At 42.1% G+C, this 25,217-nt stretch overlaps 2 protein-coding genes across 2 annotated transcripts; one reads left to right on the top strand and one right to left on the bottom strand.

Moving 5' to 3' along the window:
* Window positions 1–614: 614 nt before the first annotated feature.
* LOC118372483 (trafficking regulator of GLUT4 1-like) lies at window positions 615–15,919 on the bottom strand. The gene is made up of 3 exons (XM_035758432.2): window positions 14,821–15,919; window positions 3,706–3,832; window positions 615–3,378 (listed from the first exon to the last, which is right to left on the bottom strand). The coding sequence occupies exons 1-3, from the start codon at window positions 15,235–15,237 to the stop codon at window positions 3,368–3,370; spliced, it is 555 nt and encodes a 184-aa protein (XP_035614325.1). The 5' UTR covers window positions 15,238–15,919; the 3' UTR covers window positions 615–3,367.
* A 7,694-nt stretch (window positions 15,920–23,613) lies between these two features.
* On the top strand, window positions 23,614–24,525 carry LOC127929887 (uncharacterized). Its single transcript, XM_052518292.1, has 3 exons — window positions 23,614–24,067; window positions 24,143–24,388; window positions 24,440–24,525. The coding sequence occupies exons 1-3, from the start codon at window positions 23,614–23,616 to the stop codon at window positions 24,523–24,525; spliced, it is 786 nt and encodes a 261-aa protein (XP_052374252.1).
* The last annotated feature ends 692 nt before the right edge of the window (window positions 24,526–25,217 follow it).

The following is a 25,217-nucleotide window of genomic DNA, read 5'->3' as shown; positions in this document are numbered from 1 at the left end:
GAGGGTTTAGCTCCACAGCTTTCCCTGTTCTAGTGTTCCAGACGGGAACATTCGCTTTGATCATTGTCAGTGAAGCTACTGCTGCTTTACTCCAGATGCCACTTTAAAAGGCAGGTTGTCTGACCCTTTACATCCCCTCTCTCACACTACCCCTTACACCCCCTCTCTCACACTACCCTTTACACCCCCTCTCTCACACTACCCTTTACACCCCCCCTCTCACACTACCCTTTACACCCCCTATCTCACACTCCCCCTTACACCCCCTCTCTCACACTACCCTTTACACCCCCTCTCTCACACTACCCTTTACACCCCCTCTCTCACACTACCCTTTACACCCCCTCTCTCACACTACCCTTTACACCCCCTCTCTCACACTACCCCTTACACCCCCCTCTCTCACACTACCCTTTACACCCCCTCTCTCACACTACCCCTTACACCCCCTCTCTCACACTACCCCTTACACCCCCTCTCTCACACTACCCCTTACACCCCCTCTCTCACACTACCCCTAGAACATTCCTCTATGACATACTCTGTCCATACACAAGCACAAACACACAGATCAATGCTATCCAAACCCACATAAATCAATCCAACTCACCGGAGACCATGCATGGTAATGTTTATTCCAGACATGCAGAATGTTCACAACAGAGATGGAAACCAGCATATACATATGCTATCAAAGGGGGAAGAAATAAGGACATAAAAAAATAGACATGAATTGAAAGTCACTGTTTTACTGACACAGAACAGAATGTATGCATCTCGCAGCAGAAAGATGGTCAGGGAAGTATGTGTTGTAAAAGTGGAATTCCATGTGCTAACAGTTAAATTACCAGACACATTTGTCTTAGGAATTATGTTGAATTTTGGATTTTCAATGACACTGAGTCTATCCTGCTGGATTGGGGGCCCCCTCTCTCCTCTGCCGTTTACTCTTACTGTATGACAAAAGCAGCCGTCTACCCCCCCACTTTAGATGTGTGTGGGAAGTTAGTTTTTACATGCCTGTTGCCCAGAGATAAACTTTAGAGCTCTTTCGACAAGGATGTCTCTTCAGCCCACCTGTCAAGTGAAGCACACTGTGGCTGTACGAGCGTGCTATTGTACAATATAACTTGTATAGCAACAACAACTTGCTGCCCTTTTTGTTATCATACCCAAAGATGTGCTGTAAGGCTGTCTTGAGTTCAGTGCTTTTTAACATCGTGACCATGTTGAGTCATTCAACAGCTGTGGTCCTATTTCTATTTGTTGTTTCTAGAAATACAGTACAGATGCCAAAAGTGTTCTCATTATATTGTCGAGAGTTTCCAGGTTTTATCTAGTGCTTTGCATGCTTAGACAGGGGCAGAATTGTTTTTTATTCATCAAGGAATTAACCAATGTGTGTTCATAGTTTAGAGGATTCAAAGGAGACCTCAAATGTTAAGATGGTGACCTTTTTCACAAATTACAGGTGCTGTTTCAATCATTTTATATCTCTTTGAACATTTTAAATTCAGGCCAGATCAATTCAATCAAATTATCATAGAATTATTTATCTTTGATCTCATGTGTAGCTAACACCTACATTAGCCCTTGATAAGACAAGCAGTTGAATCAAGAAAATATTAATAATAGCTAATGTCAACTTACAGTATTGAAATCAAATGGGAGTTGAAGAGTATCAGTTGTGAGTGTAATACAAACATGAATGTAAGTCCAAACAAGGTTGTTACGAAGCATCATGTAATGGTACTGAAGGGTTTATAAGAGGTGTTATGACCTTCCAGTAAACATCTGAAGTGTGTCAATATAACAGTCCTTTGTTGTGTTACCGCAGTAGAATTAGAACCAACTGTGTGACTTATTCCAGATGGCATGGTGACACATTTGAATACAGACAAATGAGTGTGTTACAGGTACAGAGAGAACTGCTGCAAATCAATCAATCAAACCTCAAAACAATGTTCCTTTAACGTTACAGTGTGTCCTTACAATGACATACAAAAACCTGGGCACCGTTTAGCCCAAAGCATGCCTATATAATATTGCATATATATTCTTCATATAAATACATGTCATACCGATACAGCACGGTGGCAATAGGTTAAGGATTGGTGTTGGTCTCTGTAGTACTACAAAATACATTCAGTGAAACAAGTTACATTAACAGTCCAGGTAATGAGACCAGGTACTGGTGTAGGGTGGGTTGGAATTGGAGGGGGGGCAGTGGGGAAGGGGACAGTGATGGTTCTGACAAATTGAATATTCTCAGACTTATGCCCGTGTTCTGGCATGGATGTTTGGAGGGGATGGGGTGGGTAGGCATGCACATTAATATAGTCAGACCTCTCCCACAGCAAGGCAGGGGAGAAGAGGGTTGAAGGGGGGGGGTATTCTGTTTCTGTCCTTACCCACAGTCAACCCACATGGAGCCGAAACACTCACAGTATGTTCAATCCACTCTCCAAAGGCTCTAATCAACTGGCTCGTTATATCCCAAGGTAAAAACACAGACAAACAAATATGAATTCACAAACTAAATTAAAAAGGTTGGCTATCTACAAGTCAAGACATGCATGCAAGTGGTCTCTTATTTTTGTCAAAAACCTACAAAAAAAACAACATAAATTCAAAAACATCTTCTCTGAATTGTGTTCCCTGATCAAATATTACATCCTTCGGCAAACCATAGTAGGCGACAGCCACTGCCGGCCAGGTAGCCATCTTAACTTAAGTCTCAATCATCGTAGCCCAACATACACAACTTTTAGAAAATGTGAATTGATATATTAATCTGTATATACTTATATTGCAAATATATCTGTATAGTTGTATATGCTTTCAATGCAGGCGGTCAGGCCAACTAGGTATATATTTAGGTTATTATTCAGCTGTCTTGATGTTTGGAGTCCATTTTCAAGGTCTCCTTCCTTTCTTGATACAGAAAAGTTTATCACTTCATTCCTCTGTTCATCCCTCTCTTCTTCATCTTAAGACTATTTTTACTCCACAGAGAATCGAATGAGAGTAGCACGTCCCTCAAACCAAAAATCAATCGTCCAACGTTCTTTTGAAACCCTTTTTAAGTTAAGGATTTTCTTATTCATCAAGCAAATGTTACTGTAATCTAATTCATGCATATCTGGATACTTTTGCTTTGGTTTATTCATTTGCTAGTGTATTTCCTACTGCATTTCCTACTCTTCTTTAAACTTTTTAATTTTTTGCCTTGATCTTGATTACAATGTTGAGCAGGTGATGATGTTTTTTTTTCATCTCAGGAATCAATGGAATTTATATATTTTTTCCATGCTGCATCCTCTGCTTGGCTTGCAGCAATGCTCTTGTTTCATAGTATATACACTGGTCACTTGGTTACTGTTAGGGAGGAGAGAGCGGGGGAGGTGAGAGACAGAAAGGTTAAGGTCCAGTCATTCCTACAGTATGACAGGCTGGTCTGTAGCTGAAACAGCAGAAAGGATATTCTCCTTGCCACAAAGCCAGCCTGCTATAGCTGCAGTCTTTAATCAATCCACACAGAGCTCAGAAATCTGCTGAGCTGACACACAGACACACACACTTTCCAGGCATCAATGTGATTGATGACAGACTGGTGTATGTTTATGTATGTTCATATATTACCTTGAAATTGTTATGCAGTATGTGCATGTGTTTATGCATTGCAGCGGTGTGTGTGTTACTTACCAGAGACCGTTACAGAGACGACTATGATGAGCACACCCAGGAATATGGAAACTACACTGAGGAGTCGAGCCAGTTTACCCAGTCTCTTAGCGCCGTCCATGTCTCCCGACTGCAGGCTGTTTCTTGACTGGAGAGGAGAGGACGCACAACACAAGACCAGATGCATTTACACCCCCACAGAGACACAACCGTCACAAAACAATTTGAGTTGTTACGTTTTACATTTTGGTCATTTAGCATACAATCTTATCCAGATCTTGAACTACACCTTTCTCATGTCATCTTTTAGTTATCTTATAGTCAAACTGTCTGACGTCTTACTTCCTGTCTGTATGACTTGTGCTCTTGTGGGAAACCTGAATCTTACAACTGAAACTCTTAAATCCATACAGAGATTCATGGGAAAACTTGTTCTCAAACATACCTGGACATGATTTAATTTGGCAGTTTCACTCAGTCACTGAAATATTTATCAGTTGCTAGTCCATTAATGCACAGAGAAATTACTTTAAAGTGGAATGAACATGAACGCTGAGAGATTTCCTACAGCTCGACAAAATTTGGGACCATTTCATTGCAGACCTTTTATTTATTTACACAAGAGGTTATCCTTGTTGTATAAAGTATTTCCAATATTTGGAAACCACAGTGAGGCCTATTGATTGATTGATTATCAATCTTTGTCTGCAGAGCCTTTAGGTTGCTATTGGTTGAAGTTGATGAACAGTGTAGTGTGGGCCTTACTGTAAATCACACAAGGCAGCTTTATACTGTACTATACGTATATCTGTTGCAGACAATAGAGACAGGTTGACAGACTGGAGTGGTGTGTGTGTGTCTCTAAGACGGGACCACAGGAGGTGATTGAGAGACACAAAAGACAAATACCTCTGATTATGGCACCGGGTTGCAATTACCCAGTTCCTAGAATGCCACATTCACCCATTAATCCGACACTGCTTTTCTCTTTGGATGAGCAGTAGAAATCCCATGACCTCAGCCTCTTGACTGGGGTACAGTGGTGTATTATCTGTTTCTGTCATCACCACATCTAACAGATTGTAAACCAGAATCTAACCAATCATCTCAAAAAAGATATAGGAAAACAGCAAAATGCTAACCACAGATATACAGTACTATCTGAGCATGAACCAAAAGCACTTCAAGAAGCATGTGGGTGCTGTCCATGGTGCTGGACTGGCCTCTATGAGGGTCTATGTTTTAATTTATATCAAAGTCAGATCAGTTTTAACCACATAATGGAGGAATGAAAGAAGGAAACACATTCAAGGTATTGTAACTGGGGTTAAATGACAACTCTGAATTCAATTAGCCTTTATTAAACCATGACATCTATGGAGATGACTGGAGGCTCTGCTGTAATGGTGATCCCACTTCTAGAACACTTTCTTCCCCATCTCCTTCATAATACCCCTCCATTTTTCTCTTTTGATGATGAAAATGATATTGCATTGGCAGAATACAGTAATTCTCTATCAGCTAGGGATGCGTGTGTGTACAGGATGTGAACTTGCGTAAATGTGTGTGTATGTCTAAGCAAGGCGGGCTTCACCGTTTGCTGTTGTGTGTGTGTGCGATGCCCGCACTTGAGTGCATGTGTGTGTGCACTTATGTGCATTTGTGTGTCTGGCAGGACATCCAGATGTGGTTCAATAGTTCCTGTTTAGAGCAGCTACTAGCTATGCATAATGCTGTGTGCATAGCGGCAGCCTCATTCAAATTCAGAACTGGGGGTGATAGTTACGTTTTTGAGCAGGCAGGGAGGAATGCAAATCATAATCTTAAACAGAACACAGTCATGCATTCTTTAAATGTCCTCTGATGCTTTAGGTCTTCTTAAGGACTGATCCGGGACAGAACCCTTCAATTGAATACATTATTTCTGCTTAGACCGGTGATGCTATATTTACTGTCTGATACTTTTTCAATATGCTGTTTGGTATGAGTACCAAAACTGTTAAGGTTTGACAAATAAATCCAGAAGACAACAGTACATGTGCAAATAGCACACCCCAAATGTAAATGCCTAAAATATATAGGTAACTGCCAAAATAAAGAAAACACCAACATAAAGTGTCTTAATAGGGCATTGGGGCACCACGAGCCAGAACAGCTTCAATGCACCTTGGTATAGATTCTACATGTGTCTGGAACTCTTTTGGAGGGATGTGGCATCATTCTTCCATGAGAAATCCCATCACTTGGTGTTCTTTTGATGGTGGAAAATGCTGTGTCAGGCGCCACTCCAGAATCTCCCTTAAGTGTTAAGATCTGGTGACTGACACACACACACACACACACTTTAAACCATCTCCTTTGAGACTCCTGTTTCCTCTTCTTCATTGCTTAATGAACTCAGGAGCCTCACTTGGGGTTGAAACCCCTGCTTTTTATACTTTGTATCCCTCATTGTTTCCTTTATTTTGGCAGTTTCCTGTAGATATTGTCATTGAAAGCCTGTGTAACACAAAACATTTTGTAAGCAATTTTTGTTGCAGTTGCAGGTTGCAAACGACGTCATCTCAAGTAACTTTGCTGATAAACAAAGCAACTCAAACACGAATGAGATGACCCTTTTATCACTGCAGAGAACAACAATCTGTCCTCCCTCCCTCCCTCACTTGCTCTCCATCTCCATCCCTCTTTCCCCCCGTGTATCCCTCCCTTCATCCCTCTCCCTCCCTCTTCCCCCTACCCTTCCCCTGTCCTTCCTCCCTCTCCCTCTACCCATGAGCCTCGCTGTCTCTAGTGAGGCAGGAACTCACACAGTGCACTGGAAGTCAGATAAGCCTGGGTCAAAGACCTCCAGCTGTATTCTCAGAAAGAGTAAAGTAAGTATGTGTGTGTGTGTGTGTGTGTGTGTGTGTGTGTGTGTGTGTGTGTGTGTGTGTGTGTGTGTGTGTGTGTGTGTGTGTGTGTGTGTGTGTGTGTGTGTGTGTGTGTGTGTGTGTGTGTGTGTGTGTGTTAGTAGCTGGGGGTAGGTGGAAGGGAGCCTTCATACTAGGTAATACATGTTTGTATTGATTTACAGGAAGAGGGAGACCTGCTCATATTTTTCTTATGAATGTGAAATTCAGCAAAAACCTGGCCTCTCATCCCACCTGCAGTACAACCAGGCAAGCCCACACAACAAACACACACACATCCCCCTGTGGTTGTTCCCACTGCAGTCGAGGCTGGAGAGAGGTGGCGGGAGAAAGACAGAGAGAGAATCGGAGATGGAGAGAGAAGGACAGAATCAGAGATGGAGAGGAAGATGGCAGTAGAGACAGAGAAAGATGGAGAGAGAAAGAAGTAGAACATGGAGAGCTATGAGTCTCTAAGAAAGTGCTCTACCTCCCTGCTGCTGCTGTCATTAATAATGAAGAGTGTGGTCCCAGGGAGGACAGGAATTGTACTGTACACACCACACACACACACACACACAGAGAGAGAGAGAGAGAGAGAGAGAGAGAGAGAGAATTGTGCCCAACCCTGGCGTGTGTGTGTATGCCCGTGTGTATTCAGATAACTCTAAAATGACTCCTTTCCTTCTCTCCCTCTTTGAAGTAATCGCTGATCTAACTTGATTTGATAGGCGAGATCAAGAGTTCCACTACGACCTAGCTTCTACCAATCCAGTCACGTCAGATCAGTGACCACTTTAAGGGAGGAATGACAGTAGGACACATTTCTACAGTACTGGAATGGAGCCCAAGGGCAGGGCAGGGTTAGAAAACCCTGGTGTGTAAGAGTCCACTGAAACACCTAATTCAACAACTCCACAACTTTATCAGTTGGATGTTACGTCCCTAAACAGACCACTGATCTTAACCACATTCAATCGGTCAGTCTATGTCTAAAAACAATTGGGTAGATTTTGAGAGTTAATTTACCAATCACATAATGTTTTGTTTTGTATTCCCATTGTGATTGGTACCTTAACTTATAGGACGCCATGTTAAGAGATCACTGATATGACCGAGTTGGATCGGTGAAAACAATGTTTCTACCCTTCTGCTTACAACAACCTCCTTATGTCAAATCAGATACAGTGGGGCAAAAAAGTATTTAGTCAGCCACCAATTGTGCAAGTTCTCCCTCTTAAAAAGATGAGAGTGGCCTGTAATTTTCATCATAGGTACACATCAACTATGACAGACAAAATGAGAAAAAAAATCCAGAAAATCACATTGTAGGATTTTTATGAATTTATTAGCAAATTATGGTGGAAAATAAGTATTTGGTCACCTACAAACAAGCAAGATTTCTGGCTCTCACAGACCTGTAACTTCTTCTTTAAGAGGCTCCTCTGTCCTCCACTCGTTACCTGTATTTATAGCACCTGTTTGAACTTGTTATCAGCATAAAAGACACCTGTCCACAACCTCAAACAGTCACACTCCAAACTCCACTATGGCCAAGACCAAAGAGCTGTCAAAGGACACCAGAAACAAAATTGTAGACCTGCACCAGGCTGGGAAGACTGGATCTGCAATAGGTAAGCAGCTTGGTTTGAATAAATCAACTGTGGGAGCAATTATTAGGAAATGGAAGACATACAAGACCACTAATAATCTCCCTTGATCTGGGGCTCCACGTAAGATCTCACCCCGTGGGGTCAAAATGATCACAAGAACGGTGAGCAAAAATCCCAGAACCACACGGGGGGACCTAGTGAATGACCTGCAGAGAGCTGGGACCAAAGTAACAAAGCCTACCATCAGTAACACACTACGCCGCCAGGGACTCAAATCCTGCAGTGCCAGACGTGTCCCCCTGCTTAAGCCAGTACATGTCCAGGCCCTTCTGAAGTTTGTTAGAGAGCATTTGGATGATCCAGAAGAAGATTGGGAGAATGTCATATGGTCAGATGAAACCAAAATATAACTTTTTGGTAAAAACTCACCTCATCGTGTTTGGAGGACAAAGAATGCTGAGTTGCATCCAAAGAACACCATACCTACTGTGAAGCATGGGGGTGGAAACATCATGCTTTGGGGCTGTTTTTCTGCAAAGGGACCAGGACGACTGATCCGTGTAAAGGAAAGAATGAATGGGGCCATGTATCGTGAGATTTTGAGTGAAAACCTCCTTCCATCAGCAAGGGCATTGAAGATGAAACGTGGCTGGGTCTTTCACCATGACAATGATCCCAAACACACCGCCCGGGCAAAGAAGGAGTGGCTTCGTAAGAAGCATTTCAAGGTCCTGGAGTGGCCTAGCCAGTCTCCAGATCTCAACCCCATAGAAAATCTTTGGAGGGAGTTGAAAGTCCGTGTTGCCCAGCAACAGCCCCAAAACATCACTGCTCTAGAGGAGATCTGCATGGAGGAATGGGCCAAAATACCAGCAACAGTGTGTGAAAATCTTGTGAAGACTTACAGAAAACGTTTGACCTCTGTCATTGCCAACAAAGGGTATATTACAAAGTATTGAGTATTGAGTATTGAGATAAACTTTTGTTATTGACCAAATACTTATTTTCCACCATAATTTGCAAATAAATTCATTGAAAATCCTACAATGTGATTTTCTGGATTTTCTTTTCTCATTTTGTCTGTCATAGTTGATGTGTACCATAGTTGATGTGTACCTTGATTGATGTGTACCTTGTACCTATGATGAAAATTACAGGCCTCTCATCTTTTAAGTGGGAGAACTTGCACAATTGGTGGCTGACTAAATACGTTTTTGCCCCACTGTATCTCCTCAAGGATGGACAGATACGGCTTTGAAGTATCCACATAAGGCATCATGAGTCCTCATTAATGGTTGTTTTCCCCCAGGGCAAACAGTCAAAGAGCTGGGAGGTTGGTACATGTGGACAGTAAATTGGATTGTGCGTAGAAGGCTTGAATGAGCCAAGTCTGTATCTCTAAGGAAGAGAAAGGCTGGAGAATTATATTCCAGAGGTAGACTGATGATTCACATAGTTTAATCACTGTCATGTATTCGAGGAAACAATGACAATGGTGCATTGTTTTATCCATACAACATTAAGAGGCTGTTTCCAGGGCACAGATTAAGCCTAGTTCGGGAGTAAAAAGCAAGCTCAATGGAAAATCGCCATTGAAAATGTTTTTTAGTCCAGGTTAAATGTAGTAGGGTGTAGTACTATATAAGCAGAGCTACTTCAGTAATAGCTCAATTGCTGCTACAAATGCTTTTAGACTTTTACCTAAGTAGTATTTTACTGGGTGACTTTCACTTTTACTTGAGTAACTTTCTATTAAGGTATCATTACTTTTACTCAAGTATGACAATTGGATAACTATTCCACCATTGTCCTTTCCAAGTTTTCAGAGGGAATGCTGATTTCAAAACTACCCAACGTAACAGCTGCACAAGATTACTAATAAGCCATTTAGACACACACACACACACACACACACACACACACACACACACACACACACACACAGCTCCCCCTTCCCACACCTTAAAAGAAAGAGAAAAATATCCATTGGGCTGAAGCTTGAAGCTCATATTTCACCAGTAAACGTGCCGAGCGTGCAGTAGCAGTTTGGGCCTAGCAGTCAGTCCCATTACCTGGAAAGGCCTGCACAGCCAATAAAAGCCCATGACCCTGTCTCTCTCTGCCTCTCCACGCCACAGAATCGACTCCACGTCTTCTGCGTCTGCCAGCAGCAACCTCAATACCAATAGTCATCAGTACAGCTGTCTTACATCTGTTAAGCCTAACTTGCTTTTCTACTTACAGATCAGCATGAGTTGGCCATTGGTGGTTGAACAAGATATACTTTACAATATATAATATATATACTATTACGTTTTTTTTATGCCTTAGGTGATTGAGCAATATACTGTATTATTAACCAGTTGTTTGGTATTCAGTGTTATGAAATTATGGAATGAATTTATCCACACGTGTAGATAAAGAATGTAGGCAAAAGTCATTTTCCCCTTTTTAAATAAAGATTTTAGGATTTATTATATTTTTCCCTTTTGATTAAACTCTGTTTCAGTGTTTAAAAAATGTGTTCTAGCCAATCTGTAGGCTGCCTGAATAATCTTTACAAGTCCACCACTGTGGCGGGCAGGTAATATTGTAATTTCCTATCCTGATGCTAGCCCTGTATTCCCTGTGTGTGTGTGTGTGTGTGTGTGTGTGTGTGTGTGTGTGTGTGTGTGTGTGTGTGTGTGTGTGTGTGTGTGTGTGTGTGTGTGTGTGTGTGTGTGTGTGTGTGTGTGTGTGTGTGTGAGAGAGAGAGAGAGAGATTGTCTTGCTCCCCTCAGGACTGAAAAGATGTTTATCAAAGCTACGTAGCTGGCTAACTGTTGCAATTTGCCCTCTGCAGAAAGGTTCAATTGACTTCTATCGCCTTCTATTGAGTTAGTGGCCATCTCTGGTTTCTACCCCTTCCCTCTCATCTTCCCTCTCTTTCTCTCCCTCCCTCTGTCAGCTACGATGCTGGGTCCATTAGGAGAGAACTGTTGCTGTCAGAACTGCCATGTTTTATAAACTGAATGTTTTATTATTGTGTGCTGTCCTTGTCTTTGAGTCATCCTGCAAGCCCAAAAATAGAAGACACATGCGCCAAATTGTGTTCTTCTAAACTGGCTAGAGCCATTTATACCTGGACCAAACTTATCTTATTAGAACACTAGCATAGAAAATGTAGCCTGCAGCAAGGGCAGACGCCAACATGTAGGCCAGTCACAACTTAAGTCAGACACAAACTCTGCGGAGGTTTCAGCATCATAACCGCAGTGTAATGAGATCTATAAAAAACACCTGAAACATCTCAGTAGTTTCAACACAACCCTCTCCAAAACTTCTCTAGCTATTACACTCTTAGAAAAAAAGTGCTAAGGAGAACCATACATTCTTCTGTTTGTCCACATAGGAGGGGAGCATTTCTTGGCGCTTCAAAGAACCCCATGTAAATGATTTAACCTATCTGGCTCTATGAAGGGTTCCAGGCCTTTTTTTGAGGGCCTAGTTATACTCTAACACAATGGTGTTAGAAAACTCTTGAGTTTACAGGCCACATCGGGCCTGCAAGTCACATTATGCTGGCTTGCAAAGTGATTTCTCTAGATCTTTTATTTTTATTTTCCTATTGCCATTATTTAGTTTTTTTTCCATGTACATTTTATATCCTGAGATTTTAGACTATTCTGAAAATATATTTAGTAAGAGGACATTGAGTTTTTAATATTGGTCAGGTATATCAGGTGATCCTCTGCAAATAAATGTTGTTTGTATTTCTGTTTACCAATACTGATACCTGTTATGTTTGGGTTCTGCCTAATTCGTTCTGCAAGCAGGTTCAATTGCCAGTGCAAACAGGAGTGGGAAGAGAAGACATCCCTGTCTAAAGGAATTTCATTAGATCATGAATTATTTGTGTATATTTTAGCTTGAGGTCATTTATGTATGATTTTTATTAAATGTATTATTTCAGCTGGAAAGTTGGAAGCTTTCAACGTTTTGAATAGAAAAGGCCATTCAAAACGGTCGAAAGACTCTTTGGCATCAACAGCCATTATTGATACATCTACATCTTGGTTTTAGCGTATTGAATTAAACTGAAACATGTTCTTGTATTTGTTTGGAAGTGTCTATTTTGAATAAACCCTGTTTGATTGCTATATATAAGGTCTGGTAAGACTTTTGTCATTCTATTGCTTATGATGTTTGTTATTATTTCCGTTCTCAAAGGTCTCTATGAACTCTAAGTATCGATTTTAAAAGCTTAGAATTTTTACCACACGACTACAACATTGATTGTGTCCAGCATAAGAGGTTGGCTACCATAAGCGTGTACACAGGTTGCATCATTACATTGCTGTATGGTATATTTTACGTAGTCTTCACAATCCATGCGCGGCATCACAACAAAAAGAATCACGCTACACATTAGCAACTTCTTTGGTGGTTTATCTACTTCCGTGTCTGATACCACACTTCAAAGCAACGCACACAGATGGGAAAATCCAATGCATGCGGCACACTGCACGCAGTACCACACACCATAAATCTGGCAATCTGGCAGATGAGTCACAGCAGTGTGGACTTCCTCCCATTGAAATGAATGGACTTCCGCCAGAACGCATACGGTAAAAGACTGCCTGTCTCATGGTAAAGTACCGTTAATTAACATAAACAAGTTGAGCATCTCCAGGACTCCACAAATACACGCCACATACAAGCTGCTGATGCATGCCTTTGGAACATCTACATTTTTAAAAGTGTAATAAATAAATTGAATATAAACCATAACAATAAATCCATTATTTATTTTACGCAGGTCTAAAGAAACATAATATGAAGGACATTTATTTCAGAAGAACAAAATATGAGTTGGCCTACTGTATGTTATCTGGGTATGCGCCTTGCCATAGGCTGTAGCTTGTTCATTTAGCAGACAAGATATGCTTATAAGTCCTGTGCCATTATTTTATATTATACCACAGCATTGTTGAATACTCGTTTCTGATTGTCTAGAAGGGCATTCTAGAGTGGACATTAAAACCAGATAAAGGGACAGTTGGCAAAGATTTTGGGACAGCTTGCAATCATGACGCAGTAAGCGCCTACACACTTGCTACTTACTACAAAGTTACAGAACCACACAAACCGACATTTAATAAATTGTAAACACTTAGGAAAGACTTAGCTATGTAGCTAGCATTGATTTGTTTTTGCAGAGACTGATGACCTAACGTAGTGAGTGATGAACATTAATTTCTCTGGTCCCTACTGCAGTGTTGCAGTCATGACGCAAGTGGCGCTATGCTGTCAAATCATGTTTCTAGGTTGACCAGCTGTTTTCAGCAACTGACATTTTTTTATTTGGTTGTCATATTGGCAGGTTTGCGAGCAACAAACTATTTAGCTAACTTCTAGCCTAATTTTGGATTTGCAGTGCGATCTCCTCGTAATGAACACTGTCAAGTGTCCTGACGAGAAGGCAGACATTGTTATGGATGTATCCAAATGAATGTCAATCGAAAACAGCTACTGTCCATTTCGTTGTGTTAGGCTTTGAAACAACATCCACATCGACAATGTGTTCCACACAGTTTCAACCTGTTGTTGAAACTTCTATCTTCAAATGGATCAATCCAACTCAATAACATACGCTTTTAATCACAATGCATTTTGTGTGTATTACACAATTTTCTGTCTTTATCACGCATTCGTGTACATTACACGAACTCCACTTTGTTGTGGCTAACATTAGCTAGGCTAGCTATGTGGCTAACGTTAGTTTGTTACGGGTGATGGATATGTCATGTGATCCCAGTTTTTGCGATCCCTCCAAATGTAAGCAGACTTTTGCTTAAAAACAATATAATTCTGGTCAGCATCCTCATTGATAAATCTGCTGCAACAAAGGCTACATCAATGTGCCAACACTGCCCATATTATTGCCCAACTGGGACATCATGGCATGTGCATGGCACCCAGTACAGTACAGGAAGTGCAAGTATGCTGCAAATCTTTTCTGAATGAAGCAGCAGGGAGGGCTGTAATTGAGTGCCTCCCCTCCCTTCCCACCTCCATTCCCACAAGGTAGGCTAAAGTAGTTTAAAAAATACTGGCAACATAAATGTGATCGATATACTGCCCTTTTCCCTTTATCATACAATTATTTGTTGAATCGTTGTAGATTTAGGCCTCTATTACAATCCACATCGCGGAAATTCAGCGTTACAGCATGATTGATATTTAAATATAATATTCCGTGTTAGCAGAGACTGCATTCAAGGTAAATACTGCATATGTCGGAAAAATCGGAAATTACCTTTACATTTCTAGCAGGTAATCTGTAAACTTCAGCGATACAGATTGAATAGAGCCTTTAGGCCTACACTTGATCACGAATGGATAAAAAGGTGCTTTCGAATTCAATTTGGCTATTGGGCTACGATTTAGTGGAAACAGTCTGCATTCAAAACAATGCTGTTTGAGGTTATTACTAGTGTTAATATCCTAGGTCTATTTTATTAAGAAATTGCAAATAATGATTCCCTTATCCCCCGATGTTTCATATATCAACACAGCATGGACAGTGAATTGACATGAAACGACAGGCGTTTTTAGACCCCACTTTCCTAGACAGCCGATAGATATCCACTTACCATAATTGAAAATAACAAAGCAACAATGCTGACGGGCCAGACAGGGCAGAAGCAGGACAATATGACCAGTATGAGGTAGTCTTTGGGCTTTTGCGCTTCTTGGACCGCGGCGTTTCCGATGGAAGATGTGCAACTGCGACTCAAACTGACCCGGGACGGGGAAAGGGGGGCAGCGGCAAGGTGCCCTGCAGAGCCCGACCTAAAGGGCAAACTGTGGCCGTTCTGGTCTACATCCAGGTTTTTGTCGCTCCCCACGTTGACTGTGAAGGAGGAGGACATTTTCATACCGTTGCCGCCAGCGGGCTCGGTGGTCACGGGGCTGAGAAGTTTCTCCGTCTCCTGAGACTCGTTGGCGGGTGCGCGACCGCTCTCTCCCAGGTTAGATTTCTCGAATTCAGTGTCTATGTTGATTGCCATTTCTTCAAAATCCAAAATATTTAAATTAGTTTCCAATAGAGGAAAAAAATGCCTACTCGTGTAAAGTACTAAGACTGGTTATAGTGGTGCTATATTCCCATTCTTTGACCTGATAAAAAATATATAGTTTAATTTATTTTTCGATTTTACAATACACTCTAAGACTATGACTACCCACTGTAACCAATTGCGTGGCAAGTTGATATATATACTAATGCACCATTTAGGTTGGCTATGTCAACCACATGCGTTATAAATCAACCCCCTTCAATTAGAGATAAAACATATAGTGGTATTTTCCCGTTGGATTTTCGCATAATTCCTCCGCTAGAATCAAGAATGCCTTCCGCCTCAATTCCGCATTTCCATTCAATCCATACGCGCTATCGGAAAGCGATCTCATTTGAAATTTGCACTCCCTCTCTCCATCTGTAACGCCAGACCCAAAGAACAAATCACTCAGTGAAGCGCCTGTCGCCTGCCTTTTCAATCCCACCGCGATCCACAATTATTACCAGCTTTATATCTCACTTAAATAAACGTTTTCTTTTTCATTCAAAGTAATAAAGAATGACGGAATGAGATTATTTTCAAACAAATATACCCCTAACAGAGAAAGTGAGTTTGTGTCCTGTGTGTTGTTCCGCAACGGGTCGTGTGTCAAGACTGTTTCTCACGCTGCAGCAAGAGAGCCACTGGGATGAACTTGTAGCAGAGCAGTGCGGCGCCCCCTCCCCGTACCACTCCTCTCCTCCCCTTTCTTTCTCTCCTTCCGTCCTTCCCAACATCAGCACCACTATGGAAGCGCGCCAGGAGCAGTAGAGGCAGGGCAGAATCTCTCTGGCGCTTTGATCCCCGCGTGGGACGCCTCAAAGCCTCTTATAATATAGGATAATATAGGCCACTTATACTATTCAAATTGTTCAAATGTATAGATATATCATTGATGATCTTAGGTTTGTTTGTGTAGATTTGCTCAATGTCCCAAGGACACGCTTGATTGAAAATGTGTACACCGTGTGGTAGGAATGTTAATTGTCTTTCACTATGCTCCCTTTACGCAGCAGGTCAGGAACCTTATATAGCCTACTGGTAAATTAATACCAAATCAATAACCTACCACGGGGGTTGGTTTTATTTGTGGATACTGACATAGAAAGTTTGTAGTTCAACCTTGAATTTAGGCTTCCATCCACATTCTGTATCGACACAGCATTTAAAGTTGTAACTAGATTGAAACTTTGTAGAGTCCTAAAGTGCTTAATGTAATGATAAATGTTATGTTTTCTGCTGCTATGGTCCAAAGTGAGGACCTATGACAAGTGAGGGCAGTTGGGTGTTTTCTGTTTTTGTGTCCTACACTCTTAAAAAGGGTTCCTTATATGACCCAAACGGGTTATATTGCTTGCTTCATATATGGATCAGAACCTTAGATGTTCTTCTTCACTGAACCAAAATGGTTCCATATGGTTCCCTGCATGGTGACATTTATGAATTATGGCAACTACTATTAAATATAAATATTTTTTTGCTAACAATATAATTGAATAAACAATTAAATAATGGACAATAGAATAAATACTAGCATCGTTTTTAGAATGTATTGTCATTATATGCAACAAAAACAGTTTGGAAATATGCATTGGTGGGCAGGAAGGCATGACTTTGTTTGAATGATGGCCCACATCAACTCTGGCTGACTTCTTTACAATACAATATAATGCAAAACAATGCAATTTTGTCCAGTTAGAGCGAACAATTAAAATGTGTCTTCTGCTCCGTTCTCATTCCCCCAAACGGCAAACCTCAAACATACAGTTTAGATGTGTACGTGTTTAAGTTGCAGTGCCCCTGGACGAAGAGCATATTGTGTGGTTAAGGGCCTTGCTCAAACATACCTGAATTTGTCCAATAGAAACTCTTGTTTGCGACTGTTGGATTACACCCTAAATCAGCTAGATACAGGCAAGAGTGTGCAAGGCAGTATTGAATGTATCACTGTCTGTCACCTTGATTTCTCAAATTGCTCTCGACCTGTGTGCACCTACGCTGTAAACTTTCATTCATAGGCTCAGTTGTAGCAACCTCATGATGGGTATAGGGACATTATGAGTGTCATGTAGTAGCCTAAACCTATTGAGCTGGGTGAATGGAATATGAATGACATCTAATATGTTGTAATAGAAAGAAGGCCATGCTCCAAAAAAAAGAATCGTCCTCCCTCATCTTAAAGAGCACCGACCGTCACTGGAAGACATACAGTATATAATTACTATGATGTAGAAGACCAATACATGCAGTTGTTGTCAGCAGCAGCCGAAAGAGAGATCCTCTGCCTCTGATGGTCCTGGGTTACTGACAGACTGAGCAAAACATAGATAGTGTGTTAAAAATAATGTCATGATTAACTAGGCTATTGTATCATCAAGACTTATTATACATCATTTATTATAAATCATTTATACATACCTCCTCTCAGTCAGCAACAGTCTTCAAATGGCTTTATGAAACATGGTCCCCTCAATTGATTCCATACTGAAATACTGAAATAAAAGTATCAATTAGATAATTGCCAATGCTCTATTTGGCATGTCCCATAATAACAAATAATGTTAAGTTAAAAGAGTTAACTGGCTAACTTGTAAAGTGGTAAATTAAAGTAGCCTAGCTAGATTTTTCTGTTTAGCTAGCTAAGTTAGCTAGCTTAAAAACATGCTCAAATTCTAATAACGTTTCAACATTTTTTAAATCTAGCCTATTTTATTACTTTGGCTTCATATATTTGAATTAAAAAATGTACTTTGCTTATCTTAATACATTGAAAAATAACATGCTTATTGATAGGCTAGGCCAGTGTTTCCCAACCCTGTTACTTGAGTACCCCCAAAATAACACATTTATATTGTAACCTTGGAAAGCACACCTTATTCAGCTTGTCAACTAATCATCAAGTCTATAATGAGCTGAATGAAGTGTGTTTGTGAAGGACTACAACAAAACTGTGTACTGTTGGGGGTACTGGAGGACCAGAGTTGGGAAACACTGGGCTATTTGCAAATTGTTTCAACCATCGTCCTCTTGCGTTGTCATGCTGGAATGGAAGTTGATTTTTGAATGGGAATGGCAACTACATTTTGAATTGATCAAAAGGTTCTTTATAGAACCACTTTTTATCTAAGAGTGTATAGTCCAAGTTAAAATGCAGGTAATAATAAGGAACAAACATTATTTCCCATTGACCCCCAGTGTGAAACTGGCAACTTCATCATCGCATTTGTTTTCAGAAATAACCAAACATGCCGAAAAGCAATGTACATTTAACAAGGTAAAACATCCCGAACTGTGGTTTGCAATGCTCCCATGTAGAGACATAGAGCCTGGGAGAAGAGCCTATTCATCATGGGAGAGTGGGAAATGTGGAGCCCCGGTGTCCAAGTACACTACACGTAGATGTGTGTGGAAAACTGGTAAGACATTTCACTTGTTTAGTATAGTCTGTTTGTAACTCCACTCACTACTTGAAGCTGTATAGTCTGTTTGTAACTCCACTCACTACTTGAAGCTGTATAGTCTGTTTGTAACTCCACTCACTACTTGAAGCTGTATAGTCTGTTTGTAACTCCACTCACTACTTGAAGCTGTATAGTCTGTTTGTAACTTCACTCACTAGTGTGTCAAATCGGAGGGCATGTTGTCTGGTCCTCTGGCAGTCTCTATGGGGGTGCCACAGGGTTCAATTCTCGGGCCGACTCTTTTCTCTGTATATATCAATGATGTTGCTCTTGCTGCGGGCGATTCCCGGATCCACCTCTACGCAGACGACACCATTGTATACACTTTCGGCCCGTCATTGGACACTGTGCTATCTAACCTCCAATCGAGCTTCAATGCCATACAACACTCCTTCCGTGGCCTCCAACTGCTCTTAAACGCTAGTAAAACCAAATGCATGCTTTTCAACCGATCGCTGCCTGCACCCGCATGCCCGACTAGCATCACCATACTGGATGGTTCCGACCTTGAATATGTGGACACCTATAAGTACCTAGGTGTCTGGCTAGACTGCAAACTCTCCTTCCAGACCCATATCAAACATCTCCAATCGAAAATCAAATCAAGAATCGGCTTTCTATTCCGCAACAAAGCCTCCTTCACTCACGCTGCCAAGCTTACCCTAGTAAAACTGACTATCCTACCGATCCTCGACTTCGGCGTCATCTACAAAATTGCTTCCAACACTCTTCTCAGCAAACTGGATGCAGTTTATCACAGTGCCATCCGTTTTGTCACTAAAGCACCTTATACTACCCACCACTGTGACTTGTATGCTCTAGTCGGCTGGCCCTCGCTACATATTCGTCGCCAGACCCACTGGCTCCAGGTCATCTACAAGGCCATGCTAGGCAAAGCTCCGCCTTATCTCAGCTCACTGGTCACGATGACAACACCCATCCGTAGCACGCGCTCCAGCAGGTGTATCTCATTGATCATCCCTAAAGCCAACACCTCATTCGGCCGCCTTTCGTTCCAGTACTCTGCTGCCTGTGACTGGAACGAATTGCAAAAATCGCTGAAGTTGGAGACTTTTATCTCCCTCACTAACTTCAAACATCAGCTAGCTGAGCAGCTAACCGATCGCTGCAGCTGTACATAATCTATTGGTAAATAGCACACCCATTTTGACCTACCTCATCCCCACAGTTTTTATTTATTTACTTTTCTGCTCTTTTGCACACCAATATCTCTACCTGTACACGATCATCTGATCATTTATCACTCCAGTGTTAATCTGCAATATTGTAATTATTCGCCTACCTCCTCATGCCTTTTGCACACATTGTATATAGACTCCTTTTTTCTCTGTGTTATTGACTTGTTAATTGTTTACTCCATGTGTAACTCTGTGTTGTCTGTTCACACTGCTATGCTTTATCTTGGCCAGGTCGCAGTTGCAAATGAGAACCTGTTCTCAACTAGCCTACCTGGTTAAATAAAGGTGAAATAAAAAAATTAAAAAATAAAATTAAAAATAGCCTGTTTGTAACTCCACTCACTACTTGTTTAGTATAGTCTGTTTGTAACTCCACTCACTACTTGGAGCTGTATAGTCTGTTTGTAACTCCACACACTACTTTTAGCTGTATAGTCTGTTTGTAACTCCACTCACTACTTGGAGCTGTATAGTCTGTTTGTAACTTCACTCACTACTTGTTTAGTATAGTCTGTTTGTAACTCCACTCACTACTTGAAGCTGTATAGTCTGTTTGTAACTCCACTCACTACTTTTAGCTGTATAGTCTGTTTGTAACTCCACTCACTACTTTTAGCTGTATAGTCTGTTTGTAACTCCACTCACTACTTGAAGCTGTATAGTCTGTTTGTAACTCCACTCACTACTTGAAGCTGTATAGTCTGTTTGCAACTTCACTCACTAGTGTGTCAAATCGGAGGGCATGTTGTCCGGTCCTCTGGCAGTCTCTATGGGGGTGCCACAGGGTTCAATTCTCGGGCCGACTCTTTTCTGTATATATCAATGATGTTGCTCTTGCTGCGGGCGATTCCCGGATCCACCTCTACGCAGACGACACCATTGTATACACTTTCGGCCCGTCATTGGACACTGCTATCTAACCTCCAATCGAGCTTCAATGCCATACAACACTCCATCCGTGGCCTCCAACTGCTCTTAAACGCTAGTAAAACCAAATGCATGCTTTTCAACCGATCGCTGCCTGCACCCGCATGCCCGACTAGCATCACCACACTGGATGGTTCCGACCTTGAATATGTGGACACCTATAAGTACCTAGGTGTCTGGCTAGACTGCAAACTCTCCTTCCAGACCCATATCAAACATCTCCAATCGAAAATCAAATCAAGAATCGGCTTTCTATTCCGCAACAAAGCCTCCTTCACTCACGCTGCCAAGCTTACCCTAGTAAAACTGACTATCCTACCGATCCTCGACTTCGGCGACGTCATCTACAAAATTGCTTCCAACACTCTTCTCAGCAAACTGGATGCAGTTTATCACAGTGCCATCCGTTTTGTCACTAAAGCACCTTATACTACCCACCACTGTGACTTGTATGCTCTAGTCGGCTGGCCCTCGCTACATATTCGTCGCCAGACCCACTGGCTCCAGGTCATCTACAAGGCCATGCTAGGCAAAGCTCCGCCTTATCTCAGCTCACTGGTCACGATGACAACACCCATCCGTAGCACGCGCTCCAGCAGGTGTATCTCATTGATCATCCCTAAAGCCAACACCTCATTCGGCCGCCTTTCGTTCCAGTACTCTGCTGCCTGTGACTGGAACGAATTGCAAAAATCGCTGAAGTTGGAGACTTTTATCTCCCTCACTAACTTCAAACATCAGCTAGCTGAGCAGCTAACCGATCGCTGCAGCTGTACATAATCTATTGGTAAATAGCACACCCATTTTGACCTACCTCATCCCCACAGTTTTTATTTATTTACTTTTCTGCTCTTTTGCACACCAATATCTCTACCTGTACACGATCATCTGATCATTTATCACTCCAGTGTTAATCTGCAATATTGTAATTATTCGCCTACCTCCTCATGCCTTTTGCACACATTGTATATAGACTCCTTTTTTTCTCTGTGTTATTGACTTGTTAATTGTTTACTCCATGTGTAACTCTGTGTTGTCTGTTCACACTGCTATGCTTTATCTTGGCCAGGTCGCAGTTGCAAATGAGAACCTGTTCTCAACTAGCCTACCTGGTTAAATAAAGGTGAAATAAAAAAAATAAAAATAAAATTAAAAATAGCCTGTTTGTAACTCCACTCACTACTTGTTTAGTATAGTCTGTTTGTAACTCCACTCACTACTTGGAGCTGTATAGTCTGTTTGTAACTCCACACACTACTTTTAGCTGTATAGTCTGTTTGTAACTCCACTCACTACTTGGAGCTGTATAGTCTGTTTGTAACTTCACTCACTACTTGTTTAGTATAGTCTGTTTGTAACTCCACTCACTACTTGAAGCTGTATAGTCTGTTTGTAACTCCACTCACTACTTTTAGCTGTATAGTCTGTTTGTAACTCCACTCACTACTTTTAGCTGTATAGTCTGTTTGTAACTCCACTCACTACTTGAAGCTGTATAGTCTGTTTGTAACTCCACTCACTACTTGAAGCAGTATAGTCTGTTTGTAACTCCACTCACTACTTGAAGCTGTATAGTCTGTTTGTAACTCCACTCACTACTTGAAGCTGTATAGTCTGTTTGTAACTCCACTCACTACTTGAAGCTGTATAGTCTGTTTGTAACTCCACTCACTACTTGTTTAGTATAGTCTGTTTGTAACTCCACTCACTACTTGAAGCAGTATAGTCTGTTTGTAACTCCACTCACTACTTGAAGCTGTATAGTCTGTTTGTAACTCCACTCACTACTTGAAGCTGTATAGTCTGTTTGTAACTCCACTCACTACTTGTAGCTGTATAGTCCGTCTGTGTGTGTTTTTGGCCTTGGCTAGATGAATGTTCTGGTTGGTAGCTGGTCGGTAGCACTCACTCACTCACATGGCTGCTACCTCTGTCATGAAAAGGGACACAAGGGTAGTGAGAACGCTCGGGAGCAGTCATTGTTGAAATGTAATCTTTAGACATGTAGTACTTTTCTTAAATGTAGTTTGTAATTTACTAAAACAAGCAGACAAAAAGAAAATTGCATTCGAAAAAGGTAAAGTTTTTGCTGTAACCTAGGTAACCACAGGTTATTTGCCACGCATGTAGGCAGGGCAGCGACGTTCTATTTTATACAGACCGGGACTATGCTTTTATTAAACACATTATTTCCTCTTGCTTCTATCTAGCATTTAGTTTGCAACAGCATAGGTTTGTACGAACCTTTCTGTTTTTCACTCAGACCTCTGCAACAATGTTGCAAAATATGACTTCAATCTCCCCCCTGCCATAGAGACGTAACGTGTCAGACGTCCAATAGACATTTTTTTGACCAGGTGAAATCATGAAGTTGCATCATTATGTCACTTGTGCGCCCTCTCCGGCCTCTAGGTCACCAGACTGCTGATTCTTGTGTACACCTGTCACCATCGTCACACACACCAGCACCTCATGACACTCACCTGGACTCCATGACCTCCTTTGATTACCTTCACTATATTTGTCAACCCCCTTGGTTCTTTCCTCAGGTGCTATTGACTCTGTTTCATGTCAGTGCGTTGTTTGTGTTTCTTGTTTTATGTACCGTTTATTTATTAAGCACTCACTCCCTGTACTTGCTTATCGACTCTCAGTGTACATTGTTACAGAATAACCTAAGAATATCACCTAAGGGAAGCATCAGGGAGTGTTTTTTGTTTGTTTTTGTGTTAGAAGGTATGTTGGGTCCTGGTGTCAGTACTAGAGCTAACGGGGAGGCCTCAGCCGGCTCGTCAGGCTCTCACACCTCAGACGGCTCGTCAGGCTCTCACACCTCAGACGGCTCGTCAGGCTCTCACACCTCAGACGGTTCGTCAGGCTCTCACACCTCAGACGGCTCGTCAGGCTCTCACACCTCAGCCGGCTCGTCAGGCTCTCACACCTCAGACGGCTCGTCAGGCTCTCACACCTCAGACGGTTCGTCAGGCTCTCACACCTCAGACGGTTCGTCAGGCTCTCACACCTCAGCCGGTTCGTCAGGCTCTCACACCTCAGCCGGTTCGTCAGGCTCTCACACCTCAGACGGCTCGTCAGGCTCTCACACCTCAGACGGTTCGTCAGGCTCTCACACCTCAGACGGCTCGTCAGGCTCTCACACCTCAGACGGTTCGTCAGGCTCTCACACCACAGACGGTTCGTCAGGCTCTCACACCTCAGCCGGCTCAGGCTCTCACACCTCAGCCGGCTCGTCAGGCTCTCACACCTCAGCCGGCTCGTCAGGCTCTCACACCTCAGACGGTTCGTCAGGCTCTCACACCTCAGACGGCTCGTCAGGCTCTCACACCTCAGACGGCTCGTCAGGCTCTCACACCTCAGACGGCTCGTCAGGCTCTCACACCTCAGACGGTTCGTCAGGCTCTCACACTTCAGACGGTTCGTCAGGCTCTCACACTTCAGACGGTTCGTCAGGCTCTCACACCTCAGACGGTTCGTCAGGCTCTCACACCTCAGACGGTTCGTCAGGCTCTCACACCTCAGCCGGCTCGTCAGGCTCTCACACCTCAGCCGGCTCGTCAGGCTCTCACACCTCAGACGGGTCGTCAGGCTCTCACACCTCAGACGGTTCGTCGGTCTCTCACATTATTTGTTAATACTAGAAAGGGTTCTTTAATCTCATCAAAAAATCTAAAGGTTCTTTAAATCTAAAGGTTATTTTTTCTAAGAGTGTACAGAGAATGGGATATGACAAATAGGGGATTCCCTGAATGAAAGTGAGCTCGCTGTATGGCATCGACCTGATACTGTACACACATACATGTGGCTCTCAGACATTTACCCAATTATATTACGTAACTCACTGGAGCCAGCTGTGGGTGGGTGTGCTGTCTATCATGCTATTGTGGGAGTGTCTCCATCACTAACCTGTATGTGACCCCTATCTATCACTCAGACACTGCAATTACCTATCATTCCTTTCACAGCAAAGTGATCCTTCATGTTACCATGCAGGCCATCAGAAGGCATATCAGGTCAACACAATAACTTAGAGCAGGGTTCTCCAAATCTAGAGTAGGGTTCCCCAATTATGCTCCTGGAGAGCACGGAGTCAGGCTTTTGTCCCAGCCCAGCACTAACACTTCCTGTTTCCAATAATCAACTAATCAGAGCCTTTAGTCTCGACCATGATTAGTGTAATCAGGTGTGTTAGTGCTGGGCTGGAACAAAAGCTAGAAGCCTCTGTTTTAGTGTCCTCTGTTGGAGATTGTACTGCCATTGTGCCATACTGGTGAATTAATTATCATAGACCCCCCAACACAGTTCAAACTTCCTCTTTGTTATTGGA

This window comes from Oncorhynchus keta, chromosome 1 (assembly GCF_023373465.1).
Source record: "Oncorhynchus keta strain PuntledgeMale-10-30-2019 chromosome 1, Oket_V2, whole genome shotgun sequence".
In the NCBI taxonomy this organism is placed as follows: domain Eukaryota; kingdom Metazoa; phylum Chordata; class Actinopteri; order Salmoniformes; family Salmonidae; genus Oncorhynchus; species Oncorhynchus keta.
The sequence above is the reverse complement of the archived record's forward strand: the minus strand, read 5'-3'. Positions and strand labels throughout refer to the sequence as shown.

Excerpts from the sequence above, each read along its gene's own strand:
- LOC127929887 (XM_052518292.1), top strand. The coding sequence starts at position 23,614 with ATGTTGGGTCCTGGTGTCAGTACTAGAGCTAACGGGGAGGCCTCAGCC. Across the intron at positions 24,068-24,142 it reads AGGCTCTCACACCACAGACG|CCGGCTCGTCAGGCTCTCAC; the intron begins GTTCGTCAGGCT and ends CTCACACCTCAG. Across the intron at positions 24,389-24,439 it reads AGGCTCTCACACCTCAGACG|CCGGCTCGTCAGGCTCTCAC; the intron begins GTTCGTCAGGCT and ends CTCACACCTCAG.
- LOC118372483 (XM_035758432.2), bottom strand. The coding sequence starts at position 15,237 with ATGGCAATCAACATAGACACTGAATTCGAGAAATCTAACCTGGGAGAG. Across the intron at positions 3,833-14,820 it reads CTTTGTTATTTTCAATTATG|TCAAGAAACAGCCTGCAGTC; the intron begins GTAAGTGGATAT and ends TCTCCTCTCCAG.